The following is a 22,333-nucleotide window of genomic DNA, read 5'->3' as shown; positions in this document are numbered from 1 at the left end:
GGAAGGCAGATGTTACTACCCCAGCAAGACAAAAAAACGTGTTTTACTCACCATCCCCAGACATTCCACCTTGAAATATTGGGAAAAGGAAAATGACACATGATAACATATGTAAATACACCATATTATTCACAGTGCGAATCATTGATTCTGGACATTTCAGTGTTTTATTTTCGTTGAGGGGTCACAACCTGAATAACAGATTAAATCTGTGTCGTGAGTGACATCTACCTGTACATGTGCATTCGTACCAGCACGTTTCTGAATAAAACATGTTTTTTTAACAACGTTTATTCGAAAGAAATGGAGGCAAAGCGCTAAAAGCATTAAATGCTCTCCACAAAATTAAATAAGTAAATAAATAAAACAAATGGATACGTATATACAACAGAATAAATGTATAACTTCAAAGATTTCAGTATGGAGCACAAAAGTTCCCAGAAATAATTAAGTACAGAAAGAAAGAAAATAAAAGGAAGAAAAGGATCGTAACTAGTTTACGTACACAACATTGGTCAAATAGAGAAGAGATAGTACTTATTGAGTGATGACAAAGTTTTCGAGAATAAAACATGTTGTCCACTGGCATTTTTTAATGACGGTTGTCCCAGAGGTTAAGAGACATCTTGCTCGACACTTTCAAGAGATATTTTTCGCATTCCCGGCCATTGACACCACTCATTAATATTTATGAGGCATTATCTTCTGCGAGGGATATTATGATATGTAATCTGGAGGAAAGTACTATCGCTACGCCATAATTTCAAAATGACTTGTTATAAGAGTACAGGAAAGATGTCAGTGACCTCAAGTGATCTGATTTTGATAACGGTAACTCATCGGCTGTTACAAAGTGCCATATACCTTTTCAAAAATCCGACTTGACAAATATATATTAATTCATTCACAGTTTATTACGCTGCCACATTTATTTTTAGAACATTTTTAATTTTTAACTTAAGTCATTTTTGTATGGCCTCGAACACGGTAACCTTTAGGCCTTTATCGTGATTAGTTAGAGAATTTGATCTCGAATTCTTTGCCTAAAACGTTTATATCAACATTTATTTCGACCACCCCTCTCCCTTTCCCCCCTCCTGCATAAAGGATTCTAGTTTCTGATTGCTTGAATAATTTTACAAAATAGACACTAGATTCTGGTTACCATTAATTAAAGCATAGAACCAGAAAAACATCTTTCTATTTCTATGATTAAAGTCACTAAATAGCACAAAGTCTCTCGACTCAGATACACCAATAACAAATCTTCCGTTGCTGGGTCCGATGCCTTTAAGAGAAGGCAGTGAAAATACCAAACACCCAGGAATTCCCATTCATCACATTTTGGGGCTTCACCTGCAGTCTCTTCAGAAATGTGATTAATATGTCTGTCTCACACTTGCTGTTTTTTTTTTGTTTGTTTGTTTGTTTATCATAGAATGTACATGTGCCCCGTCCTCTTCTGTACATGGATAGTTCCCCAAAATTACAAATTTCCATTTATATGGCCCATTGCAGTGATTAATTGCAAGACTAGCCAGTCATCAGTGAATCTTTTTTTTAATTCAGACACAAATTGCTTTTATGTTTTCGTGTGACCTTTTGGGTATGTGAACTGTAATGTCGCTTCGCCCTTCATTTTTGATAGAGACCTACAATGTAATTCCAGCATTGAGTTTTTGGACTTGGGAGCCACAGAGGCGCAGGGCTTAAGGCTGAAGCGAGGAATTTTTCTTCCCTTTTCTTTCATTTAACCCAAAGACAATCATTATGGCGACATGTCAAGGACTAATAAAAAGCAGGGGAGACAGTGCCTTAATTGTGCTGGTGTGTATTGTTTGACAACGACTACTGTACAATGTATATCACTTATTTTAATCCTTGGATCATAGAATTTAGCTCTTCTTCCACAACAGCCACTCGTGAAACAAGAAGCAGGTTATGAAGTTACATATGAGTCCATTCTCTCGGAATTCGGTTTATCTGAACCCGCTGTGAACATCGTGATGGGCCTTCATTCCGACAAGTTTGCTAGCATTAATAATATTTTTCAATGTTATCATAATATCAGTTAACATTATTAAAGGCGTCATAGAGGTAACTAAGGTAATCATTCATGAACACGCCGTGCGGATCGATTTTCCTGCGGATATTTTCAAAGAATCCCAGGTCGTGTCTGAAGTAAGTTTTGATTTTCTCCTTAAAGTTTGTCACTTCGGTAATTTTACCCCAGTGAAGAGTTCCTTCAAGACCCAAGTTGTCCCATGCTCCAACCAGCTGAAAGAAGAAGAAAGCACAATACACTAGTGTTCCAACTTGAACGTTGTGTAATTAAAATTCAGTTAATCGGAAATGCGCCTCTGCTATTTACCTCATAGTCGACTATGAAAGTGATTCAAATTTTTTGATAAAAAGCACACATTATTACATAGCAATCGCACACAAAAAACACGGAAACTCGAAGTAAACAAATGACACTGAAAAGGAGAGATTTTATATAATACAGAGTAAACGAGAGAGAGAGAGAGAAGAGAGATAAATGTACCTTATGCATGGTATACGAAAAGCCGGGGCCTTCCTGCAGTGTGTCAATTACCCCATCCATTCCTAACGTGGTAAAATGACCCGCGTCGCCAGCAACTTTCAGACTGGTTGGATTGGACGTTGGACACAGAAAACAATCGGTGCCTTTCACCCATCTTGCTACAAATCTAGTAAACGGCAGAATTCCCTCTGTGTGGGATTTCTCGTTCATGAATCTTGAGAATTCCTATGGTGAGAAACATTGGTTTTATGTAAAACTGCTTTTTAAATTAATTAAAATTAAAACGCGCAAAGGCCAGTAATTTTATCTGGATTCAAGCTAGATAGGCCCTCACCGTGGGAAATAATTTATAATTAAAGAAAAAATAGAAATTTGCCATTGCAAAAACAGAACTTGGTACAGTGAGTACCAGTTAAAAAAACACGTGCAAATATTGGGATTTACACCCTCATAGCCTGGATTTCGTTATCTTTGAGTTAACAAAAGTTGGTTTATGTCACAATATTTACTTTCAACGCATTTGCACTTCTTTCGAAGTCCGTTTTCTCCGGGAATGTGTATTCTGAAGCTAGGAACTTGGGGCCTAAGACAGCAGTGTCCAGATAGATAGCGTCTGTAAGGTTGATTCCTTTCAAGGCTCTCGGAAATCCTTTTATAAATTTATAAAACTCCTGAAATTAATGGGAAGAACGAAAATACGTGTACACGGGTAATAAGACCAGGAACGCCGACTTTCGTTAATATACCAGGTTTATTTTAATTAACTTAAAAGTCAATAAACAAGCATCAGCACTACGTAAAGTGTGTTAACGACCATATTTGGCGACAATATGTCGGTGTCTGTCGGGTAATGAAGTATATAATATTGTTGGTCCAGCACAGTACTGTTTAAGTGGCATCATTGATTATACCTTCATCTACAAAATACAGGTACATGGTCCAAGGGAAAACATGTAATAATACGAGAAATTCGCCAAATACTCCACGTAGGTAAAGGTATGAAACATGTCAAGGCCAAAAAAATTCGGGGGGGGGGGTTGATGATTTTACATGATTTTACCACAAACGTGGAAGTGACGTACGGAATCATCCGAGATTTGCCGAACTCGGGTCCCCTGTCAATTGCCTTTCATCGTTCATCCTGAGATGGCTGGACCCTCTCTTCAACGTAATCATATTTTGGATATGATTCAAGTATCAATCGATATTCAGACATTGACATATCTTCAGCAGTTTTAGAGGCTGAGCCGATTTTTCCTAACGCCATGTTGGAAGAACGAATGGATACATTGTTGACAGAAGCATGTCGTCGATTGAGCAGTATTATACAAATAAACCCAAATACAATGAAGCCATAGGACACTGCCAATACATGAAACAGCAAGGTATAACTCTTCGTAAAATCTAGAATAAGCCCTGAAAGGAATAAAAAATAATCATCATTGTAAATGTAACTTTGTGCTACGACTGGAAACTTCGGTTTAACGAAAGGAAAGGCCTGGACCGGTTTAACAAACAACGGACTAACAGATCTGCGGGTCAAATATGGCCTACGCACTTAAACGCTTGTTGCGTAATACCCGCGGGGAATCTATTCAGTGTCAAATCGAGCATTAAGCGGCAAGCTTTAAAGTGAGTTGCCATATTTGATCCGCGAATCTGTTAGTCCGCTGTTCTGAATGGGTTCATATTTTAACTGTTAATACACAAACTAAGTTTGTATTTTTAACGCCAATACAAAATGAATTTAATGCCAATACAAAATGAATGGAAGTGTGGGTTCTTGGTAATAGCAATCCACTGTGAATGACATTTTAATTTTTTCTCTGTATGAATGTCACAATGGATTTTGAGGAACAGTGATCATAACTAAATAAGGAGATGATGGATATTACCTGGTAAAATACTTCCAATGGATTGCCCTATTCCCCAGCTTACAAGTTGGAGGACAAAAAGCGTGTGAACACTTTCCCCGCCCAGGGCTTCACTGCACGCGGCATACCACGCGGCCAAGATAGGACCCTGTCCGGCTCCTATTACTGTGATATAAAATCATGATTCGAAATCAAATACTAAAACAAATATCAGAGAGAATATAAGATATTACAATAGCAGTCTACAAATAAGAAAAACATCGTTCTGTCTTTAATAAAATAGAGTCAAGTGAATCTTACGTTACAAGATACAAAAAAAATACCGTTTTCAAATTTTTTTATACCTGCGCCAAATATTATCAATTCAACGGGCGATTTAACATACGGCACCAAAACATTGGCCATTGACAACATGGTGGCACAAACGGCATACATATGCAGAATGTTCCCCTTTATATAGTCTCCAAGGAAAGAGGTGAGCCCTCTAGATATAGATCCTGTTATCCCATCTGCTGTCAAGGGATGAGTGGCAGTAAGAGCATCAAAACCCAGGTCCTCTCCATATTTTACCTAAAACACATTTTTATAGTGTTAATGTTTAAACATCTTGACCCACCTATCATAGAGCACATATATGGTACATTTGAATGACTTGAATGATTGAATGACTTGAATGACTTGTACCTATAACATTAATATCATTAATTATTTATATAAGATTTATAGAATTATTTTTCTGATAGTTCATTGCATGTTAATGTTACATATCCTATAACCTACCACAATGGTGTAAAATACTGCTTGACCAACTGCTTTGCAAGATGATATAGTCACCCAAAGAACAAATATAATCATTTTAGATGCCCTGCTCCATGGAATTTTACTTTGTTCGAGTGCTTCAGAATGTGCCTTATCTTTGTCGTGTTCTTCTGGGTGGCGAAGAAACAGCACCAAACCAAAAGCAGTACAGACTGCAAGAATGGCGAGAACACCAAAAGAATACCTCCAGCCGAGAAGATCATTAATCCATCTGATAAGATTGGCGCCAGCTACGCTCCCTGGAAATTGAACAGAAGATGGCCGTTTTTCAATGGACCTTTGAAACACGTTAAGGTGGTTCGATATGTTAGTGTCTATTTTCCTATCCGCTTAGATAATGCAGAAAAGATCATAAGAATGAAATCAACATCGTCATGTTATGAGATATTGCTGTTACATCGAAAATACCTCGACGCGAATATGTTTATTCGGACTGATGACGTAATGACAGCGTTTTTGTTGTGAAAATTGTGTTTTCTATTTCAAGCCGATCTCCCTCACCTGATAAGCTATCAGCACCATTTAAAAGCCTACTTAATCAGAACAATAAGTGCTACAATCGCGTGTAAAGCAATCTTCTTAAAAGGGTTACTTCTGATTTTATCGTTAAAGAGGCGAATTAATACCTTAGTGTGGTAAAACATCGTAATTAGGGGATCGTTTTATGTCTTATGATTGAAGCCCTAATAGAGAATTAAAATTGCAAGTAAATGTGTTTTCCAGGTAGCAGTTGTTGAATATGCAAAATCAACTAAAGAAATAGACATAACGAAAAGCTGCCCTTACCTATAGGATTAATCGTCATCCGAAAACTTGTTGCCAAAACGTGGAAACGATGTTCCCATGGAAACCACTCAGCTATAAGAAATGATATGGGAACCAAGGTGAAGTTGACGCCAAAACCAACAAAAACTCCGCGCGATATTGTCAGAAATGTAATATCCGGGGCGATGGAACTCAGCACCAGGCCCAAGAACGAGATTGCCAATCCGGTCATAAAAGACAGGCGTATATTGAGGTGTTTGGCGGCCATCTTTGTAAATGGACTGGGCACGAAAACACTCAGGACGTAAACTGACTGAACAAAGCCTGAAATTTTCATAAAAATAATGCATCCTGATTATCATTTATTAAACCTACATATAATGTCTTAATATGTTTCTTTCTTACTAATTTACCATTTTTTTCGGTACTAGTACATTTTAATATGACTTTAAGCTGCACTGTACTATTATATTCTGTAACTACCGTACGAACAGTACAATATCAAATTAAGGATTACATGTATTTTACACGAACACTAATACATATAATAAAGACTAATTCATATGATTATGAAGACGTTTACGCAATTGGAACAAATTCTGCCAACCTTAATTCTGCCAGGGTATAATATTTTACATGATACTACCACATCCATTAAATGTTTCTCCACATAGACATGCCATACGTATTTTGGGCTATTGTGTTAAATTGTACTAAGAAGTCCTGCTTTTCTCTATAACATTTGGCTACAAATTTGGTCAATGTCTTAACTTCTGGTTAGGTTGAAGTCATGAGGATTAGGCCTACTTGTGACTGTTTCGTGTTCGTATCATATTGGGGGTGTAGAGCCGCATTTAGTCGAGGCAAACCCGTCCCCACTCTAATTCTACCTGTTTAGTACTTCAAACTGTTTTAGGCTCTTAGAAAAGAATCCTGGTTGCAAAATGCGTTGCAGTTGCAAAATGCGTTTTCACGATTTTCTTTGGTTGCAAAATGCGTTCAGTTGCAAAATGCGGCTGTACTTAGTAGGACCGCATTTTGCAACTGAACGTATTTTGCAACCGGTTGTAAAATGCGGTCGGTTGCAAAAAGCGGCTCTACAGGGGCATTTGAACAATATGAACTTCTGTGTGCGTGCCTATGATACTTATGGAAGGGTGTCTTTGGCACAGTAGGGTTTAGCATTCCATCGTATGAGCACAATAACAAATCATTTACACTATACAGTGTACATAGGATACACTGTTGGCTTCATCTCAACCCAAACTAGACAAAAACTAGACAATTTACAATCCTGTGATCTGCACATAAAAGTAACACTTCCCTTTTTCTGTCATTCTATATTTGCCTCGCTACGCTTGGGGAGTTTTAAAAACATTAAACCTGGGTCCGAGGGTGGCTAATGGCTGTTAACACGGTTTTGGGTGACTGGTATAATTATGATAAGGTGTCATGATTGGTGTCATATTTAAAATCTGTGCATTTGATCAGTGGCGGAACCAAGACTTTGCCAAGGGGGGAAGGAAAATGTGTCTCGCTTCGTTCAGCAAATAGAATACAATAGATGTTAATTTTACAATAATGTTCAGGTCACAGGGGAAGAGTATTCTTTTGCCTAGTTTCGCTCGTTATATATATTTATTTATCTATTTATATCTTTGACAGTGACAATTAAGAAAATGTCTACCAGAGGCCAGCTGTGTGATGAAGTCATTTGTGTTTTTTTTTTTCTGACAGAGAGACAATGCCTTGTTGGGTACGTAAAAGTCACCAACTGAAATAAAGAGAGTTTGTGTAACCTGGGTTGGTTACTAATTTTTGAGAAAACAGCGGCTTGAATACACACAACAGATTAAACTGTGTTTCATGTAGTCTTTATTCCTCTCATACAGGATCACAGAAAGAAATGTGTGCAGAAAAAACTAGATAAATATCAGTAAATATTCCACGAAAAACTTATCCCGGTGGAGGAGAGTAGAGATAAGGCGTGAACTATTCTTCTACAAAAAATCTAAAAGCAACGTTTTGTACGTACATGTGCATGTTTTCTTGAACCTGGAATGTTAGTTTTATGAACCTCTATTTCCACATGTTCTTACAAACTTTTTACCCGTCCACTGCCAATACAACTTACCTAGTAGAGTCACCGAGCCATAGATCCCGGAATCGGGTTGACTTAACACCGCAAAAAACTCTGACCATGATGCAAAAGTTGCACAAACCAGGGAAGCCGGAATTGTCGCAATTAGGACGAACCAACCTTGGTATGCCATCTTTATAAATCGCTTCGCCTCTGTTCCTTCGTTGCTTTTCCTCAATAAAAAGCAAAAGGCCGAGATGATATCCTGCGTATTTCACAGCACATTTAGTCAGTGAAGTTGGTATTTTACACGCCAGGCCGACTTTTTCTGTTTTCTGTAAATCTTTCGTGCGTTTCTTCTTGCAAACCGTGTCTTGTCAGCATGTGTAGTGAACGTCAAATAGGTCCCCGTTGGCAAGTTATAAATCCGTTTTAGCTCTAGGTTTCTCAATTTGGAGACTGGTAAATATCATTTGTACCGCTAATAATGCCACCGTCTTGTACTGAAAATCAGATAGCTGTTTTTGAGTTAATGATACATGTAATAAGTACCGTATGCAGGGGCGGGTTGAGGCCGTCTTCTGGGTCTTCAGAAAGACGGTCAGATTTTCAAGTTAACACTCACGGATATTTAAATTTTTCTGTCGGAAGACAGTCAAAAATGGAGGCGGGGTCAACAAAGATAATTTGGAAGACTGTCAAATAGTATCTCCGGACCCGCCCCTGGTGCGACCGGTATCAAAAGAAAAGGAATGCTGGGACCGTGCATTGGATGCACGCTGAATCGGCCAACTACTCAAGGAAATCCGTTGACCCATGTCTCTGACAATAGGCACATAATCGCAAACCACACAAAAGAAAATGAACCTATAGCTATAGGATTTCGAACTGAACAGAACTGAACAGCTTGCGCGTGGAAAGTCCATTCTTTGATTTCACCTCATGCGCAGTAGTTTCAGCCTATTCCGTTATTTTAGGTGCGGAAATCTTTTCTTTGTATGACAACATGACCCGTTCGGCGTGCTATCGTGCATTTCGATTCGGTGAACGGTGAACTTAAAAGTATATGTCCATAAGGAGGACACGGCGGACCAGTCTGACACACTTTTTTTACATTAAATCCTAATTTACCATTTACATTCCATAATCATTATGATATACATTAATACATAACATATATGGTTCAAACATGGCCTCCGTAACCCGAAAGCATCGCGTATTGCGAATAGTGTTATCACACAGATGCTACAATGTATTATATATGGGGCGAGTATGGGCCATTTATGGAATCGAGACGCTTGCGCTCGGTCGCAATGCGCGATGCTTTCGAGTTATGCCCCTATTTCACACAGACCACGAATCCCACGAATCGCCAGGAATTGACAAATTTCAGAATTCGTGAAGATTCGTGAGATCTTGCAAATTTTCTGGCCAAATCGACACGCTCTACGATTCAGTTATGATACAAGTGCGATAGTGTTACGAACATTCGTGGGATTCGGCTGGAATAGAACGAATATTGTAAAAAATTCACAATGCTTTTTTATAGAAATATCTCATTTATTTCATGGGGTGATTTTATTGGTATTTGTAAATGACGTTTAATATCAATATTTAAACAATTGAGTTCAAACACCGTCGCGAACATTAATAAAAGTAATTGCTCTCAGGGTAACTTGAAGCATGCGTATGCCCAGGCATTACTTCCGTGGAAGAAAACGTGTTGAAGAACAAACAGAAAAAAAGAGCGGTATATTAAAGAAAAAAATTGGAACTTATGTACTAAAATGGTTCGTAATCCTAATTCGTTTATGCTTTGAGGATTTGTTTCTGAATGTTATTTCATCTGAAGTATAAAATAATTTAAAAGATTTATCATTTTATACCTTGAAATACAAGTTCTGCGTCTGTACACAAAACTTTTTGCAAATTTGTATGCTTTGTCAAACCCAAAAACATGTAGCAGATCAAGGTAAAAGAGCATTGTTTGCTATAAGTAGCATGGAAAAAATCATAACTTGAATGTTTACTAAATGTGCAGTTTTACATACGTGAGTATAAAAAATAAAAAAATTCCAAGCACGCACAGCAAAATGTAGACTAACGCAAAACATCAAGAACAGTGTAATCTCAGCAAATGTGCCACATATAGTAGCTTAATTTCCATTAATAATAAAATCATCATTTAAGTCAAAAATTTTCTGTCGATTTAATAAATGTTCTAATTTATCCAGAACGGTATATTTATTTAAGAGGAGGCTAACTGAAATATAGTTTTATTATTTGTTTATTTTGTATTTGAAAATTGCCCATGTCACCCTGTTAATTAGAAGGTCTAAGCTGGATCAAGTCCGTGCTAAAATTCCTATGAAGCTGTGCAGGAAAAATTCTTCCTTTGTTTCTCTAGCTCCTCAATAAACCCGGTGTTCAGATTTTATCTAGTACCCCCAGGTCTGCGAGAGCTGCTCTTTGAAACTAAAGCACAGGTAGATTTTTACCTGAGATAAATATCGCCAGCCATTTAACCCTCTAATTTAGAGGTAAAGGAAGTTCCAGTTAGATGGATGATTAAGATGGGACTTGTACAGGTAACGGGCATCGTTTACCTCAGTTTAAGAAAAGTATCCAAGACGGAGTGTCAGCGTTTTAATAAAATTAATTGAATTTCACAAATAACATGGCCCTCATATGCAATAATCCACAGTACCCTTTACTCATTCAAATGCAGTGTTTTATACAACTTGGGATAACCATAATTAAATGCTCGTTAAAGAATTGACTAGACGGGAATGGTTTTACACAGCTTCATGAGGATTTAGATCCCTCGGGTAAGAGATTTGAATGAGTATTAACTTTTATCAGAAGCCAGAGAAGTCATCTTACAGGTAGACAATGCAGCTCAGTTTGACAGCTAAGCACGCTCTGTTCTCCAGTGGCTCGATTGTCGTCATCGGACCACGTGACCACGTAGCTCATTAACTCCCAGGCCGAGCAAATAGGACGTTTTTTAAAGCCAAAAATTTACAAAATGAGCTTTTAATTTGTGTATTTGGATAAAGATATCGTTAGTTGGGCATGTTTTCTGAAGAATATGTTCCGTTGAGGCCATTCTGACGGTATGAAGCAAATCCTTTAATTCATGCACAGTTTATTACGCTGCCACATTTATTTTTAGAACATTTTTAATTTTTAACTTAAGTCATTTTTGTATGGCCTCGAACACGGGAAACTTTAGGCCTTTATCGTGATTAGTTAGAGAATCTGATCTCGAATTCTTTGCCTAAAACGTTTATATCAACATTTATTTCGACCACCCCTCCCCCTTTCCCCCCTCCTGCATAAAGGATTCTAGTTTCTGGTTGCTTGAATAATTTTACAAAATAGACACTAGATTCTGGTTACCATTAATTAAAGCATAGAACCAGAAAAACCTCTTTCTATTTCTATGATTAAAGTCACTAAATAGCACAAAGTCTCTCGACTCAGATACACCAATATCAAATCTTCCGTTGCTGGGTCCGATGCCTTTAAGAGAAGGCAGTGAAAATACCAAACACCCAGGAATTCCCATTCATCACATTTTGGGGCTTCACCTGCAGTCTCTTCAGAAATGTGATTAAATATGTCTGTCTCACACTTGCTGTTTTTTTTTTTTTTTTTTTTTTGTTGTTGTTTGTTTGTTTGCTTATCATAGAATGTACATGTGCCCCGTCCTCTTCTGTACATGGATAGTTCCCCAAAATTACAAATTTCCATTGATATGGCCCATTGCAGTGATTAATTGCAAGACCAGCCAGTCATCAATGAATCTTTTTTTAATTCAGACACAAATTGCTTTTAAAATATGTTTTCGTGTGACCTTTTGGGGATGTAAACTGTGATGTCGCTTCACCCTTCAATTTTGATAGAGACCTACAATGTAATTCCAGCATTGAGTTTTTGGACTTGGAGCCACAGGTGCAGGGCTTAAGGCTGAAGCGAGGAATTTTTCTTCCCTTTTCTTTCATTCACCCAAACTTTGACAATCATTATGAAAACATACTTACACGTCAAAGACTAATAAAAAGCAGGGGAAACGGTGACGTAATAATGCTGGTGTGCATTGTTTGACAACGACTACTGTACAATGCTTATCGCTTATTTTAATCCTTGGATCATAGAATTTGTCACGCATTAAAAATTTTATGTGAACAATACGTGTTTCCTAATTTAGAAATAAAGTACAAATTGTGGCAATTAATGTTTTCAGAAAAGTTACTTGAGGTATGTTTTTTGCTAAACTAATCCTGATATATCATATTATTCTATTAATATGTAGCAACCTTATAAACTGTGAATAAATGAAGTAGTTAAGTAGATAATTTGAAAAAGAAAACAGCACATCAGCAATGTCAGCCGATGTGCAATCGTGATCAAAATAAGATCAACTGAGGTTTGATCACTGGATTTTTTCCAGAACAAAAATAAATGCCTGTGCTACAAATCTTCTATACATCATTGGTCACAGTTGTCACACCTCCAATTCCAAGTGCTTTTATTAACAAATGATCACCTCAAGGGTGTAACTGTCATAAATAGCCATAAAATCTTCTGGTGATAATGTCGCTAATTACAGACATTCATCTATTCTTCACCGGTGTTAAAAATGTATACTTCACGTCGTCTCCTAATTAGTTTTTGAATCGACTCTTCGTGTAATTAATTTAAAAGAAAGTTATGCTTTATTTGGAAAATTATGTGTAAATATGAATAACAGCAAAACAGCAACTACATGCATATACTAATTCATCTCTTTATCTTCGGTATATGAAAATAGAGATAAAATATGATTTATATCAATAATTTAGCTCTTCTTCCACAACAGCCACTCGTGAAACAAGAAGGAGGTAATGAAGTTACATATGAGTCCATTCTCTCGGAATTCGGTTTATCTGAACCCGCTGTGAACATCGTGATGGGCCTTCATTCCGATAAGTTTGCTAGCATTAATAATATTTTTCAATGTTATCATAATATCAGTTAACATTATTAAAGGCGTCATAGAGGTAACTAAGGTAATCATTCATGAACACGCCGTGAGGATCGATTTTCCTGCGGATATTTTCAAAGAATCCCAGGTCGTGTCTGAAGTAAGTTTTGATCTTCTCTTTGAAGTTTGTCACTTCGGTAATTTTACCCCAGTGAAGAGTTCCTTCAAGACCCAAGTTGTCCCATGCTTCAACCAGCTGAAAGAAGAAAGCACAATACACTAGTGTTCCAACTTGAACGTTGTGTAATTAAAATTCAGTTAATCGGAAATGCGCCTCTGCTATTTACCTCATAGTCGACTATGAAAGTGATTCAAATTTTTTGATAAAAAGCACACGTTATTACATAGCAATCGCACACAAAAAACACGGAAACTCGAAGTAAACAAATGACACTGAAAAGGAGAGATTTTATATAATACAGAGTAAACGAGAGAGAGAGAGAGAGAAGAGAGATAAATGTACCTTATGCATGGTATACGAAAAGCCGGGGCCTTCCTGCAGTGTGTCAATTACCCCATCCATTCCTAACGTGGTAAAATGACCCGCGTCGCCAGCAACTTTCAGACTGGTTGGATTGGACGTTGGACACAGAAAACAATCGGTGCCTTTCACCCATCTTGCTACAAATCTAGTAAACGGCAGAATTCCCTCTGTGTGGGATTTCTCGTTCATGAATCTTGAGAATTCCTATGGTGAGAAACATTGGTTTTATGTAAAACTGCTTTTTAAATTAATTAAAATTAAAACGCGCAAAGGCCAGTAATTTTATCTGGATTCAAGCTAGATAGGCCCTAACCGTGGAGAATAATTTGAAAATACAGAGAAAAATAGAAACTTGCCATTGCAAAAACAGAACTTGGTGCAGTGAGTACCAGTTTAAAAAAAACACGTGCAAATATTGGGATTTACACCCTCATAGCCTGGATTTCGTTATCTTTGAGTTTACAAAAGTTGGTTTATGTCACAATATTTACTTTCAACGCATTTGCACTTCTTTCGAAGTCCGTTTTCTCCGGGAATGTGTATTCTGAAGCTAGGAACTTGGGGCCTAAGACAGCAGTGTCCAGATAGATAGCGTCTGTAAGGTTGATTCCTTTCAAGGCTCTCGGAAATCCTTTTATAAATTTATAAAACTCCTGAAATTAATGGGAAGAACGAAAATACGTGTACACGGGTAATAAGACCAGGAACGCCGACTTTCGTTAATATACCAGGTTTATTTTAATTAACTTAAAAGTCAATAAACAAGCATCAGCACTACGTAAAGTGTGTTAACGACCATATTTGGCGACAATATGTCGGTGTCTGTCGGGTAATGAAGTATATAATATTGTTGGTCCAGCACAGTACTGTTTAAGTGGCATCATTGATTATACCTTCATCTACAAAATACAGGTACATGGTCCAAGGGAAAACATGTAATAATACGAGAAATTCGCCAAATACTCCACGTAGGTAAAGGTATGAAACATGTCAAGGCCAAAAAAATTCGGGGGGGGGGGGGGGGGGGGGGGGGGGAGGGGGGGGGGGGGGTTGTACTGTGCCTCCACATAAAAAGGCTGCAAATAATGTGACAAACAACAACAAGACATAATACCGCTGGTGGTATACCTGTCCCGTCGAAACGACCGTCACGTCCTCCGGCAGTGGATCATCAGAGGTATTCAGACTATCAGGCGTGGCGTCTGGATCTACAATACTGAATTACAACCAAAATATTTAACCATATATTCATCATCATCATCATCATCGTCGACGTCGTCGTCACCATCTCTTCCATTATACCAATTTATGTAATCCATTTTTCTCACGTGTATGGGTTTTCAATTTCTCCATATATTTACTGGTGTAATCCGTGTTGTTCGGTGTCCACGTCTGTATTTAAAGTGATAATAACTCTTCGTTTTGGCCAAAAAATGAATTTTCCTGGAGTAAACAACAATTTTCCCATACTTACCAATGGTTAATGAATCCATTTTTACATTCAAAGTTAGTCCCTGGTTTTTTTCTAAAAAGTTTGGTTTTTTGTTAAAATCTCTTAAGAGATTTTAACATAGTATAGCCATCAATGGAGGTCACGTGGTCTAAAGACAAGCTCAGATATCAGAATAAAAGCTATAACAGCCGTTTTTGTGGGAAAACAGAATATATTATATTTTTATGAGTCACTCACAATGTTTTTATTGTGAAATACAGATTTCATACGAAGAGTTATTATCCCTTTAAACATGTTTAGTTCTTCTTGATAAATAAGGGGATTTTAAACCGACAAGGGCACCAAAAAGTACAGTTTTGTTTCTCTGTCCTCGTCGGGGATCCAGATTTTGTTGCATCTTTTCTTAGACCCCATTTCCATAGATTTTAGATCGATCTATCCCTGTGGGGAGTCTCACTAGATTACTATCAGCTTAGCCGGCTTAAGCGTCTGTCCCGCCTACTGAAAGCTGTAAGGAGGTAATTAACTATGGTGCGCGCTCGGCTGACTGCAATTTAGCATGAACCCCCAGGGAGTTAGGTCGATCTAAATCTTAATCCCTGGATCGATCTAAATCTCTGGGAATACACCCTTATTTTTTGACTCCAAGGGAGTGGGGAGTGGGGAGGAGTTGGGGGCAAAATTTGGGGTCCATCTTTCTTGATATTCAGGTTCCATTCAAGTCTTGACTAATTGTAGTTTTGCGTATTAAAAAACTTGGTTTTACTTCATTCAGGGAGGAGGTTTTCTTATTGGTATAAAAATAAGATGTGTAGAGCCGCATTTCGCATTGCTATATGCATTTTGCAACCAAAGGAAAACGTCAGTACGCATTTTGCAACCAAAGGAAAGCGTCAGTACGCATTTTGCAACCATAGGAAAGCGTCAGTACGCATTTTGCAACCAGTTCTTTTTCTTACTTTATATATATATGTAAGTATACAGAAGTGTAAATACAGTATAGTTGGATATAAAGCACACTTACTTAATTAAAACTATGTCATTGCCGCTATCCCACGTGGTCGGAACCTTCCCCGTCTCCAACACTGACCTTGCTTCTTTCTCCGTTAGTGAACTATAGGATGCCGACAGAATTAAGACAAAATTGTTCTTGGAAACAGCATTTCTCAGAAATTCCGGATTGAAAAGCGTCTTCAATGGGGTAAGGATACCGCACGAGTTAACTTGTTCCTGCGGGAAAATCTGAAATAAAGGAGATAGCACTTCTCTGAAATTCCGGATCAGAGGGGTCTTCGTAGGGGCTAAGATGAATATGAGCTTGGGACAAAGAATTACTGTAAGTGTAGTACAGACTGGTAGAAGTGTGAAATGCAGGTACAAAAAATAGGTCTGCCACAGATATTTGGTCTGTATGCGCTGTATATAAGTCTCAAAAGCAATAGATTTCGGGCTATCTCGGATGATACAAAATTAGACCGCATTCAGAACAAGTTCATCCGCGGACTAACAGATCCGCGGACTAAATATGGCCGATCTGCATTAAAGGGATGCCGCTAATTCCCTGATGGTCTTCCCGGAGCCGAGATTTAATCGGTTAAATGGCGCGTGTGGAGGCGGGGAGACCATCAGAGTAAAGGGCGGCTTGCGTTTAAGTGGAGATGGCCATATTTAGTCGGCGGATCAGTTAGTCCGCAGATTATCTGTTCTGAATTCACTCTTATTTTAACATATAGTAGATGTTTAATATGTTGTGGTGTATGTTCATAAAAAAAAAGACCGCTAAAGCAACTCACTTTTAATTCAAATTCAAAGACCACTCCGAGAAGTCCCAAGTTACAGCGCAGTGCTTTTAAAACTTCGGGGTCCGTATCCTCATTGAAAGCCAGTATCTTGCCCCATCCATCCACGATCCTTGCTCCTGTCATGTATTCACCTATTGCTGGTTCATTGACCATTGCACCCTTAAAAATAATCAGCAGTTACATTTTTGTAAAAATGATATGACTTACATAACATCATTCTTTAAAACACCAATATCTCTCCCACATCGGTATTTTGTGAGATAAGGCCAGACAAAATTTAATCAATGGTAAACGACAACTGACTTTCTGTTGACAAGATAAGTACACGGATTTTTTTTCGATTTCGTTTTTTTAAACATATGATGCTAAACCACCTTATTTATACCGATTAAATGCTGCACTCACCAACACTTCAAAAACGATCAAACAATCGGGAGCGTAGTTAGGCAACCTAAATTTTAGAGACGGTTGGTATTTTTTCCCTATAAAACTATTTGTAGGGGATGGTAATGTCAATTGTCAATTTGTCCCATTAAAACAAGAAAAAAAGAAAAGGTGCGAAAAGTCTAAGTGACTCAAAATGAGGGTTGGTCGCGCTCGTTAACCATTTATGGATTTTTGTTCCGGCCTTAAATTGATATAATTAATCGAATCAAATATACAAATTGGTGAATTTAATCAACCACCTTCGACTGTGAGGAGAGGAAACCAAAATATTTGAACCTACGCTTAATGGAATAATGGATCGTTATAGCAAATGCGTTTTTATAAATTGCGCAGAAAATATGATGTCAAGAACAGAAAGACTTCTCAAGGCGCTCATTGGTCGAATAATTTACTCACATGAGATGATGTTGCTATGGCACCCAAAACAGTTGCCTCCTTAATGCTAGGCCCTGAGCGCAAGGTAAAACCTAGAGGTACAATCAAGTCGTTCAGTTCACCCACTGTCACACCTGGCGCGATTCTTACCGTCCTATATCCTGGATATTCCTGGAAAAAATTCCCAAACACAGAAAAATGCAATATTATGGAATTCTCATACTTAATAAGGATTACAATACAATACAATACAATACAATACAATACAATACAATACAATGTAAATTAGAGGCCATTTCTGTCATTATTCTTTAATACATCTTACCCCGGGCTGGAGGATCACTCTCTTTCCTCCCTCTAATGTCATGTTGCCCAAATTTATCTGAATTTGTTCCGAGTCGGTGAACAGAGAAGACCAAGAGTGAGTGCTACCCACAACTCGGACATTCTTTCTGCAGAGGAGAGCAGCAAACACGATCCTCTGGATCTGTATGTAAAAGTTAGGACATAAGGATTCTTGAGGTTACTTGTGTGAGCTAATAAATAAATAAATAAATAAATAAATAAATAATGACGAGTTAATTAAATAATGGATAAGAAGACGAATGAAATTTATATTATGAACATCGGACGTTTAACTATATATATATGTGCAAAATATTTTTAAAAATTATACATTTAATTGATTATATTAACAACACACATGTGCAGATTTCGTTCCATAAATTTAACCGCTGGGCATTACCTCTCTCACCGACTTTGGGCTGGCCGTGAATACAACGTCCTCTTTAAGTGACTCGGCCCAGTTCTCAAAACTTTTTACTTCAATTTTTGGGGATGACCCGACTATGTTCTGCAGACTCCTCTGGACCAATGTCACCTTTCTCGTCATGGTCACTGCACCTGAGGAAAGCACTGTAATAGGCAGGGTTATGGATTCAAAAGCCGCGTTTTTCCTTATACTCGTAATAATACTAATTTTTCCGTATGTGTACATGTAAGAAATAGAAAAAATTAAATTGAAAACTCTCTTAAGATCAACGGTAGGCCTGATTTGTATACAGCTCCCAGGCTTTCGGCTAGTGTGCCTTCATCAGGGACTAAAAAGAATAAACAAAGAACATCACGTATCCTTGTAGTTTATTTTTCAGTTCCCGAACAAGGCGCACAACCCAAAAGCTCAGACGCTTTATACCAAGTTAATCTTAATAGATGTGTTTTCAATCTAATTTATTTTCTACGCACCAGTTTGAGCACGCTGTTTAGTCAATTTTTCAACTATCCAGAAGTGGTGCTACCACTTATGCACGCCATTTGTTACACATATTCTCGAAAGTTTCAAACACTGGCTGTTTCATGCATGAGGTCTAACCTGTGTGACTTGTTAAGCCGAACACTGTGGCATTTTATATGTCGCATTCCCATTAAAACAAACGGTCTACGTAGAACGATACATGCAGAGCACAGGCATAAAAATTAGATTTGTCTTGTTCCCAACGTACTCGTATAATCACCAGCTTATCTGTGGTCCACTCAACGCCAGGAGGAGCCGTGTTTCTCTGTCAAACTAATTGCATTCAGCAAGAGTCCCCGGGGAGTTGAATCGATATACGTAGGCCGACAGTTTCAATATGAATGAGCACTTATTTTACCCCACCCCAAATTCCTCGCCTGCTCTCTCTCTCTCTCTCACACACACACACACACACACGCACACACACACACACACACGCACGCACACACACACACACACACACACATACACACACACACACACACAGAGGCGGATCCTGTATTTTTGCTATGCCAAATTTACCTCGATACGCGTGGAAACATAAAACAGACTGCTTTACTATAAATACATGCATGTTGAGCACAGGTGTAGAAAAACTGAATTTGTCTCGTATATTATAAACACGACTGCCCCCAAAGAATAAAGTAATTTTTCTTCAGTCAGCAGCTCAATATTGAAATAGTGTATCTCCATATGGTAGCCTCATTCCCTGGTGAAGATATCCTGTTAGACAAAAAAAGAAAAAGAAAAAAAACTACTTTATTCTTATAACATAACACAGCTGGTGAAATTCTCCTCAGTCGAGTTCCCCCACACGAACACGTTGATCTCACCTGCCATCCATCTTGCAGGTAAGCACAGCCAAAGTAATACGCCCAAAAGATCCATGTTGTTGCCGGCTTTCAGCTATCAATTATCTCACACCGCAGCAAACCTTTCGTCTTTTTAGACTGTAAATAAACGCGTATTCATATGAATGTCACAAAAATAACCTTCCCTTTTGTCATTCAGGCAGAACTTCGTGGATAAATAAATGGCAATGTTGTCTAAAGATTTGCAGTAATACACGTAAAAATCTGTCGGTTAAGCAAAAGATACCTAGGTCGTTGTATTTTTAGTCTACTTGGGGTCTGGATAAAGACATGGCAGTCAACTATAATAAAGTATTTAATGGTCTAAAGCAGGAGACATTTGATTCTTGTAATAACACAGGCATTCATCTTGGGTCAAAACATAGACGTATAATTTTCATCAAAAAGTTGAAATAGACGTCGGTTTAACGATCTTTTGTAAAATTGGCCAATTCAATTGTTTCTCGTTGGCTTGTGTATTGCTTACTAAAAACACATTTGACATACCCATGCTTGGTTAGTTGTCAGGCGACACGCGAATAAAACAATGGTTTCATTTTGCTGATAAGATGGTCAGATGGTCACTCGAATATTGGAAGCACGTAGGCTTACATGTTAACAACTCAATTTGCTGATAAGATGGTCAGATGGTCACTCGAATATTGGAAGCACGTAGGCTTACATGTTAACAACTAGATAAAATATATGTCTAGCCCCTCGGGAAAGGAATAAAACAGAGACTGGTTTCACGAAATGAATTCAAACCCAGGACGGAGTAAAATTTCGTCTTTGAATCAGGCAACAAAAGAGATCCCCAACAAGCTTGCGGCGCTGACGGTAGGCTGAGGGTAGTTAAATCAAGGAAGTAGATATCAGCATTGCACTTCCTTGGTTAAATTTTTATTATTTTCATTTAGTAAAGGAACTAGTAATTAGGGAGTGCTGTTTATTTCGACGATCAAGTGTAGAAAGCAGTCTCTATTTTGCCTACGATGTTTGTTAAAGACGCAATCTTTCTATTCAGATATAAATCACAAGAATTATGCTCCTTAGATTTAATAATAATATATGTATAAGGTATAGATAAAGTACGAGGCGCTGAGCTTTACGAGAAATAGAGCAGATAATAGGTGAGGCGAAGCCTGTGCATTGGTGGGTGGAACGCATTCGTGGATGACGTGACTTTACACGAAATAAACCACGGCGCGACCTATTGTCTTTTGACAGGAGAGTGCTTTAATAATAATTTATTGTCACATGTAGGGCCTATGCATAAAAGTGACGATGACAATGAAACGGAATTTTTTAAAGAAACTAACTTAGGCCTGCTTAGGTGTATTACTTGAAGATCTATAATATGAAATTTTAAAGCAGTGTACTAAAACGTCACCATAACGCTATATAAAGCATACTGGGAATAAGCACGTACCGACAGCGATAGATCAGATTTTTAGGTCTTAACGTTAAGACCAACTCCTGACTGTTTTTGCACTGCAATAGTCTGGACCCTTTGACAGAATAAAAAAGATATGACTTAGAGACGCCATCAGCGCACCCCCCTTCCAAAATAAATAAATAAAAACAAGGAAAATATGATGGGCGAGGACAACAGTAAATCTCCTTAGAACTACCTGCATTCCGTTTCCTGTCTTGAATAGATTGTCACCAAGTACCTACATTGGTTTTACATCGCCTGTGGAGTTAGTGTGACCTGCATTCGTGACCCACTTTCAGACTGTTCGGAAACGAAAATGCGCATGACAGGACTCTAGCAACTATCAAACTATCACGGCACATGTCACACTAATCAGTTTCGTTTCTTGAGAGGATGGGGGGAGGGGTTGCGCATCTGCAGTGTCTCTACAGAGTTTTGAGCATGCATTGTTCCAGAACTAATAAATGTGACTTTGATAAAAAATGCTTCAACTACAGACAAGAAGACTAACACCCCATTTCCATAGATTAGATCGACCTACTTTAGATCGACCTAACTCCCTGGGGGTTCACGCTAAATAGCTGTCAGCCGGGCGGTTACGAAAGTTAATTACCCCCTTACAGCTTGTAGTAGGCGGGACGGACATTTAAGTCGGATTACCTGAAAGTAATCTAGTGAGACTCCCCGCGGGGATAGATCGATCTAAAATCTATGGGAATAGAGCCTAGGTTAGTTGTACGGTTTGTCTAGCACTGAATTGTTTTTCTTTGATTACTTTGTTACCAAGGAGTTTCAACTGTTGAAACTCCTTGTTATTACTAATTTAGACTAGTACAGATAGACCTACTTCTGTAAAATGTAGAGTCACAGTGCATTGTATTACCTAAGAATATTTTTTCTGCGACTGTATTTTGTCAAGATGAAAACTTGAAAGATGCCCAAAACATGTTAAAAAAGGCCTTTCATTGTCATTTTAATTATTATCACTGTCATCACACTTTTTAAGTGAATACATTGATTTTTTTTCTAGTATGCAAGAGACGCTTGGTTTAGAAGTATCCTGAACAGTGAGCAAAATAA

The 22,333-nt window shown here is 38.0% G+C and overlaps 2 protein-coding genes across 9 annotated transcripts; both read right to left on the bottom strand.

Moving 5' to 3' along the window:
• Nucleotides 1–1,815: 1,815 nt before the first annotated feature.
• LOC147762332 (monocarboxylate transporter 13-like) lies at nucleotides 1,816–8,960 on the bottom strand. Of its 2 annotated transcripts, XM_087010229.1 has the most exons (9): nucleotides 8,138–8,960; nucleotides 6,025–6,327; nucleotides 5,200–5,477; nucleotides 4,764–4,989; nucleotides 4,441–4,584; nucleotides 3,628–3,961; nucleotides 3,055–3,216; nucleotides 2,546–2,770; nucleotides 1,816–2,277 (listed from the first exon to the last, which is right to left on the bottom strand). In XM_087010229.1, the coding sequence occupies exons 1-6, from the start codon at nucleotides 8,274–8,276 to the stop codon at nucleotides 3,675–3,677; spliced, it is 1,377 nt and encodes a 458-aa protein (XP_086866355.1). In that variant the 5' UTR covers nucleotides 8,277–8,960; the 3' UTR covers nucleotides 1,816–2,277; nucleotides 2,546–2,770; nucleotides 3,055–3,216; nucleotides 3,628–3,674. The 2 variants fall into 2 exon arrangements, with proteins under 2 accessions (XP_086866355.1, XP_086866356.1); XM_087010230.1 differs by lacking the exon at nucleotides 6,025–6,327 and having other exon boundaries at nucleotides 8,138–8,959.
• Nucleotides 8,961–12,584: 3,624 nt separating this feature from the next.
• LOC106150890 (uncharacterized) lies at nucleotides 12,585–21,614 on the bottom strand. Of its 7 annotated transcripts, none has more exons than XM_087010217.1 (12): nucleotides 21,450–21,561; nucleotides 21,248–21,326; nucleotides 19,801–19,917; nucleotides 18,419–18,588; nucleotides 17,999–18,160; nucleotides 17,695–17,844; nucleotides 16,843–17,010; nucleotides 16,074–16,291; nucleotides 14,725–14,812; nucleotides 14,088–14,249; nucleotides 13,576–13,800; nucleotides 12,585–13,308 (listed from the first exon to the last, which is right to left on the bottom strand). In XM_087010217.1, the coding sequence occupies exons 3-12, from the start codon at nucleotides 19,853–19,855 to the stop codon at nucleotides 13,099–13,101; spliced, it is 1,608 nt and encodes a 535-aa protein (XP_086866343.1). In that variant the 5' UTR covers nucleotides 19,856–19,917; nucleotides 21,248–21,326; nucleotides 21,450–21,561; the 3' UTR covers nucleotides 12,585–13,098. The 7 variants fall into 7 exon arrangements, with proteins under 7 accessions (XP_086866343.1, XP_086866345.1, XP_013379360.2 ...); XM_087010219.1 differs by having other exon boundaries at nucleotides 18,419–18,576; nucleotides 21,450–21,560; XM_013523906.2 differs by lacking the exon at nucleotides 21,248–21,326 and having other exon boundaries at nucleotides 21,450–21,614.
• Nucleotides 21,615–22,333: the final 719 nt, after the last annotated feature.

This window comes from Lingula anatina, chromosome 4, assembly GCF_051362555.1.
Source record: "Lingula anatina isolate TDL-2025a chromosome 4, LinAna3.0, whole genome shotgun sequence".
NCBI lineage: Eukaryota > Metazoa > Brachiopoda > Lingulata > Lingulida > Lingulidae > Lingula > Lingula anatina.
This window is presented reverse-complemented; position numbering and strand designations above follow the sequence as displayed.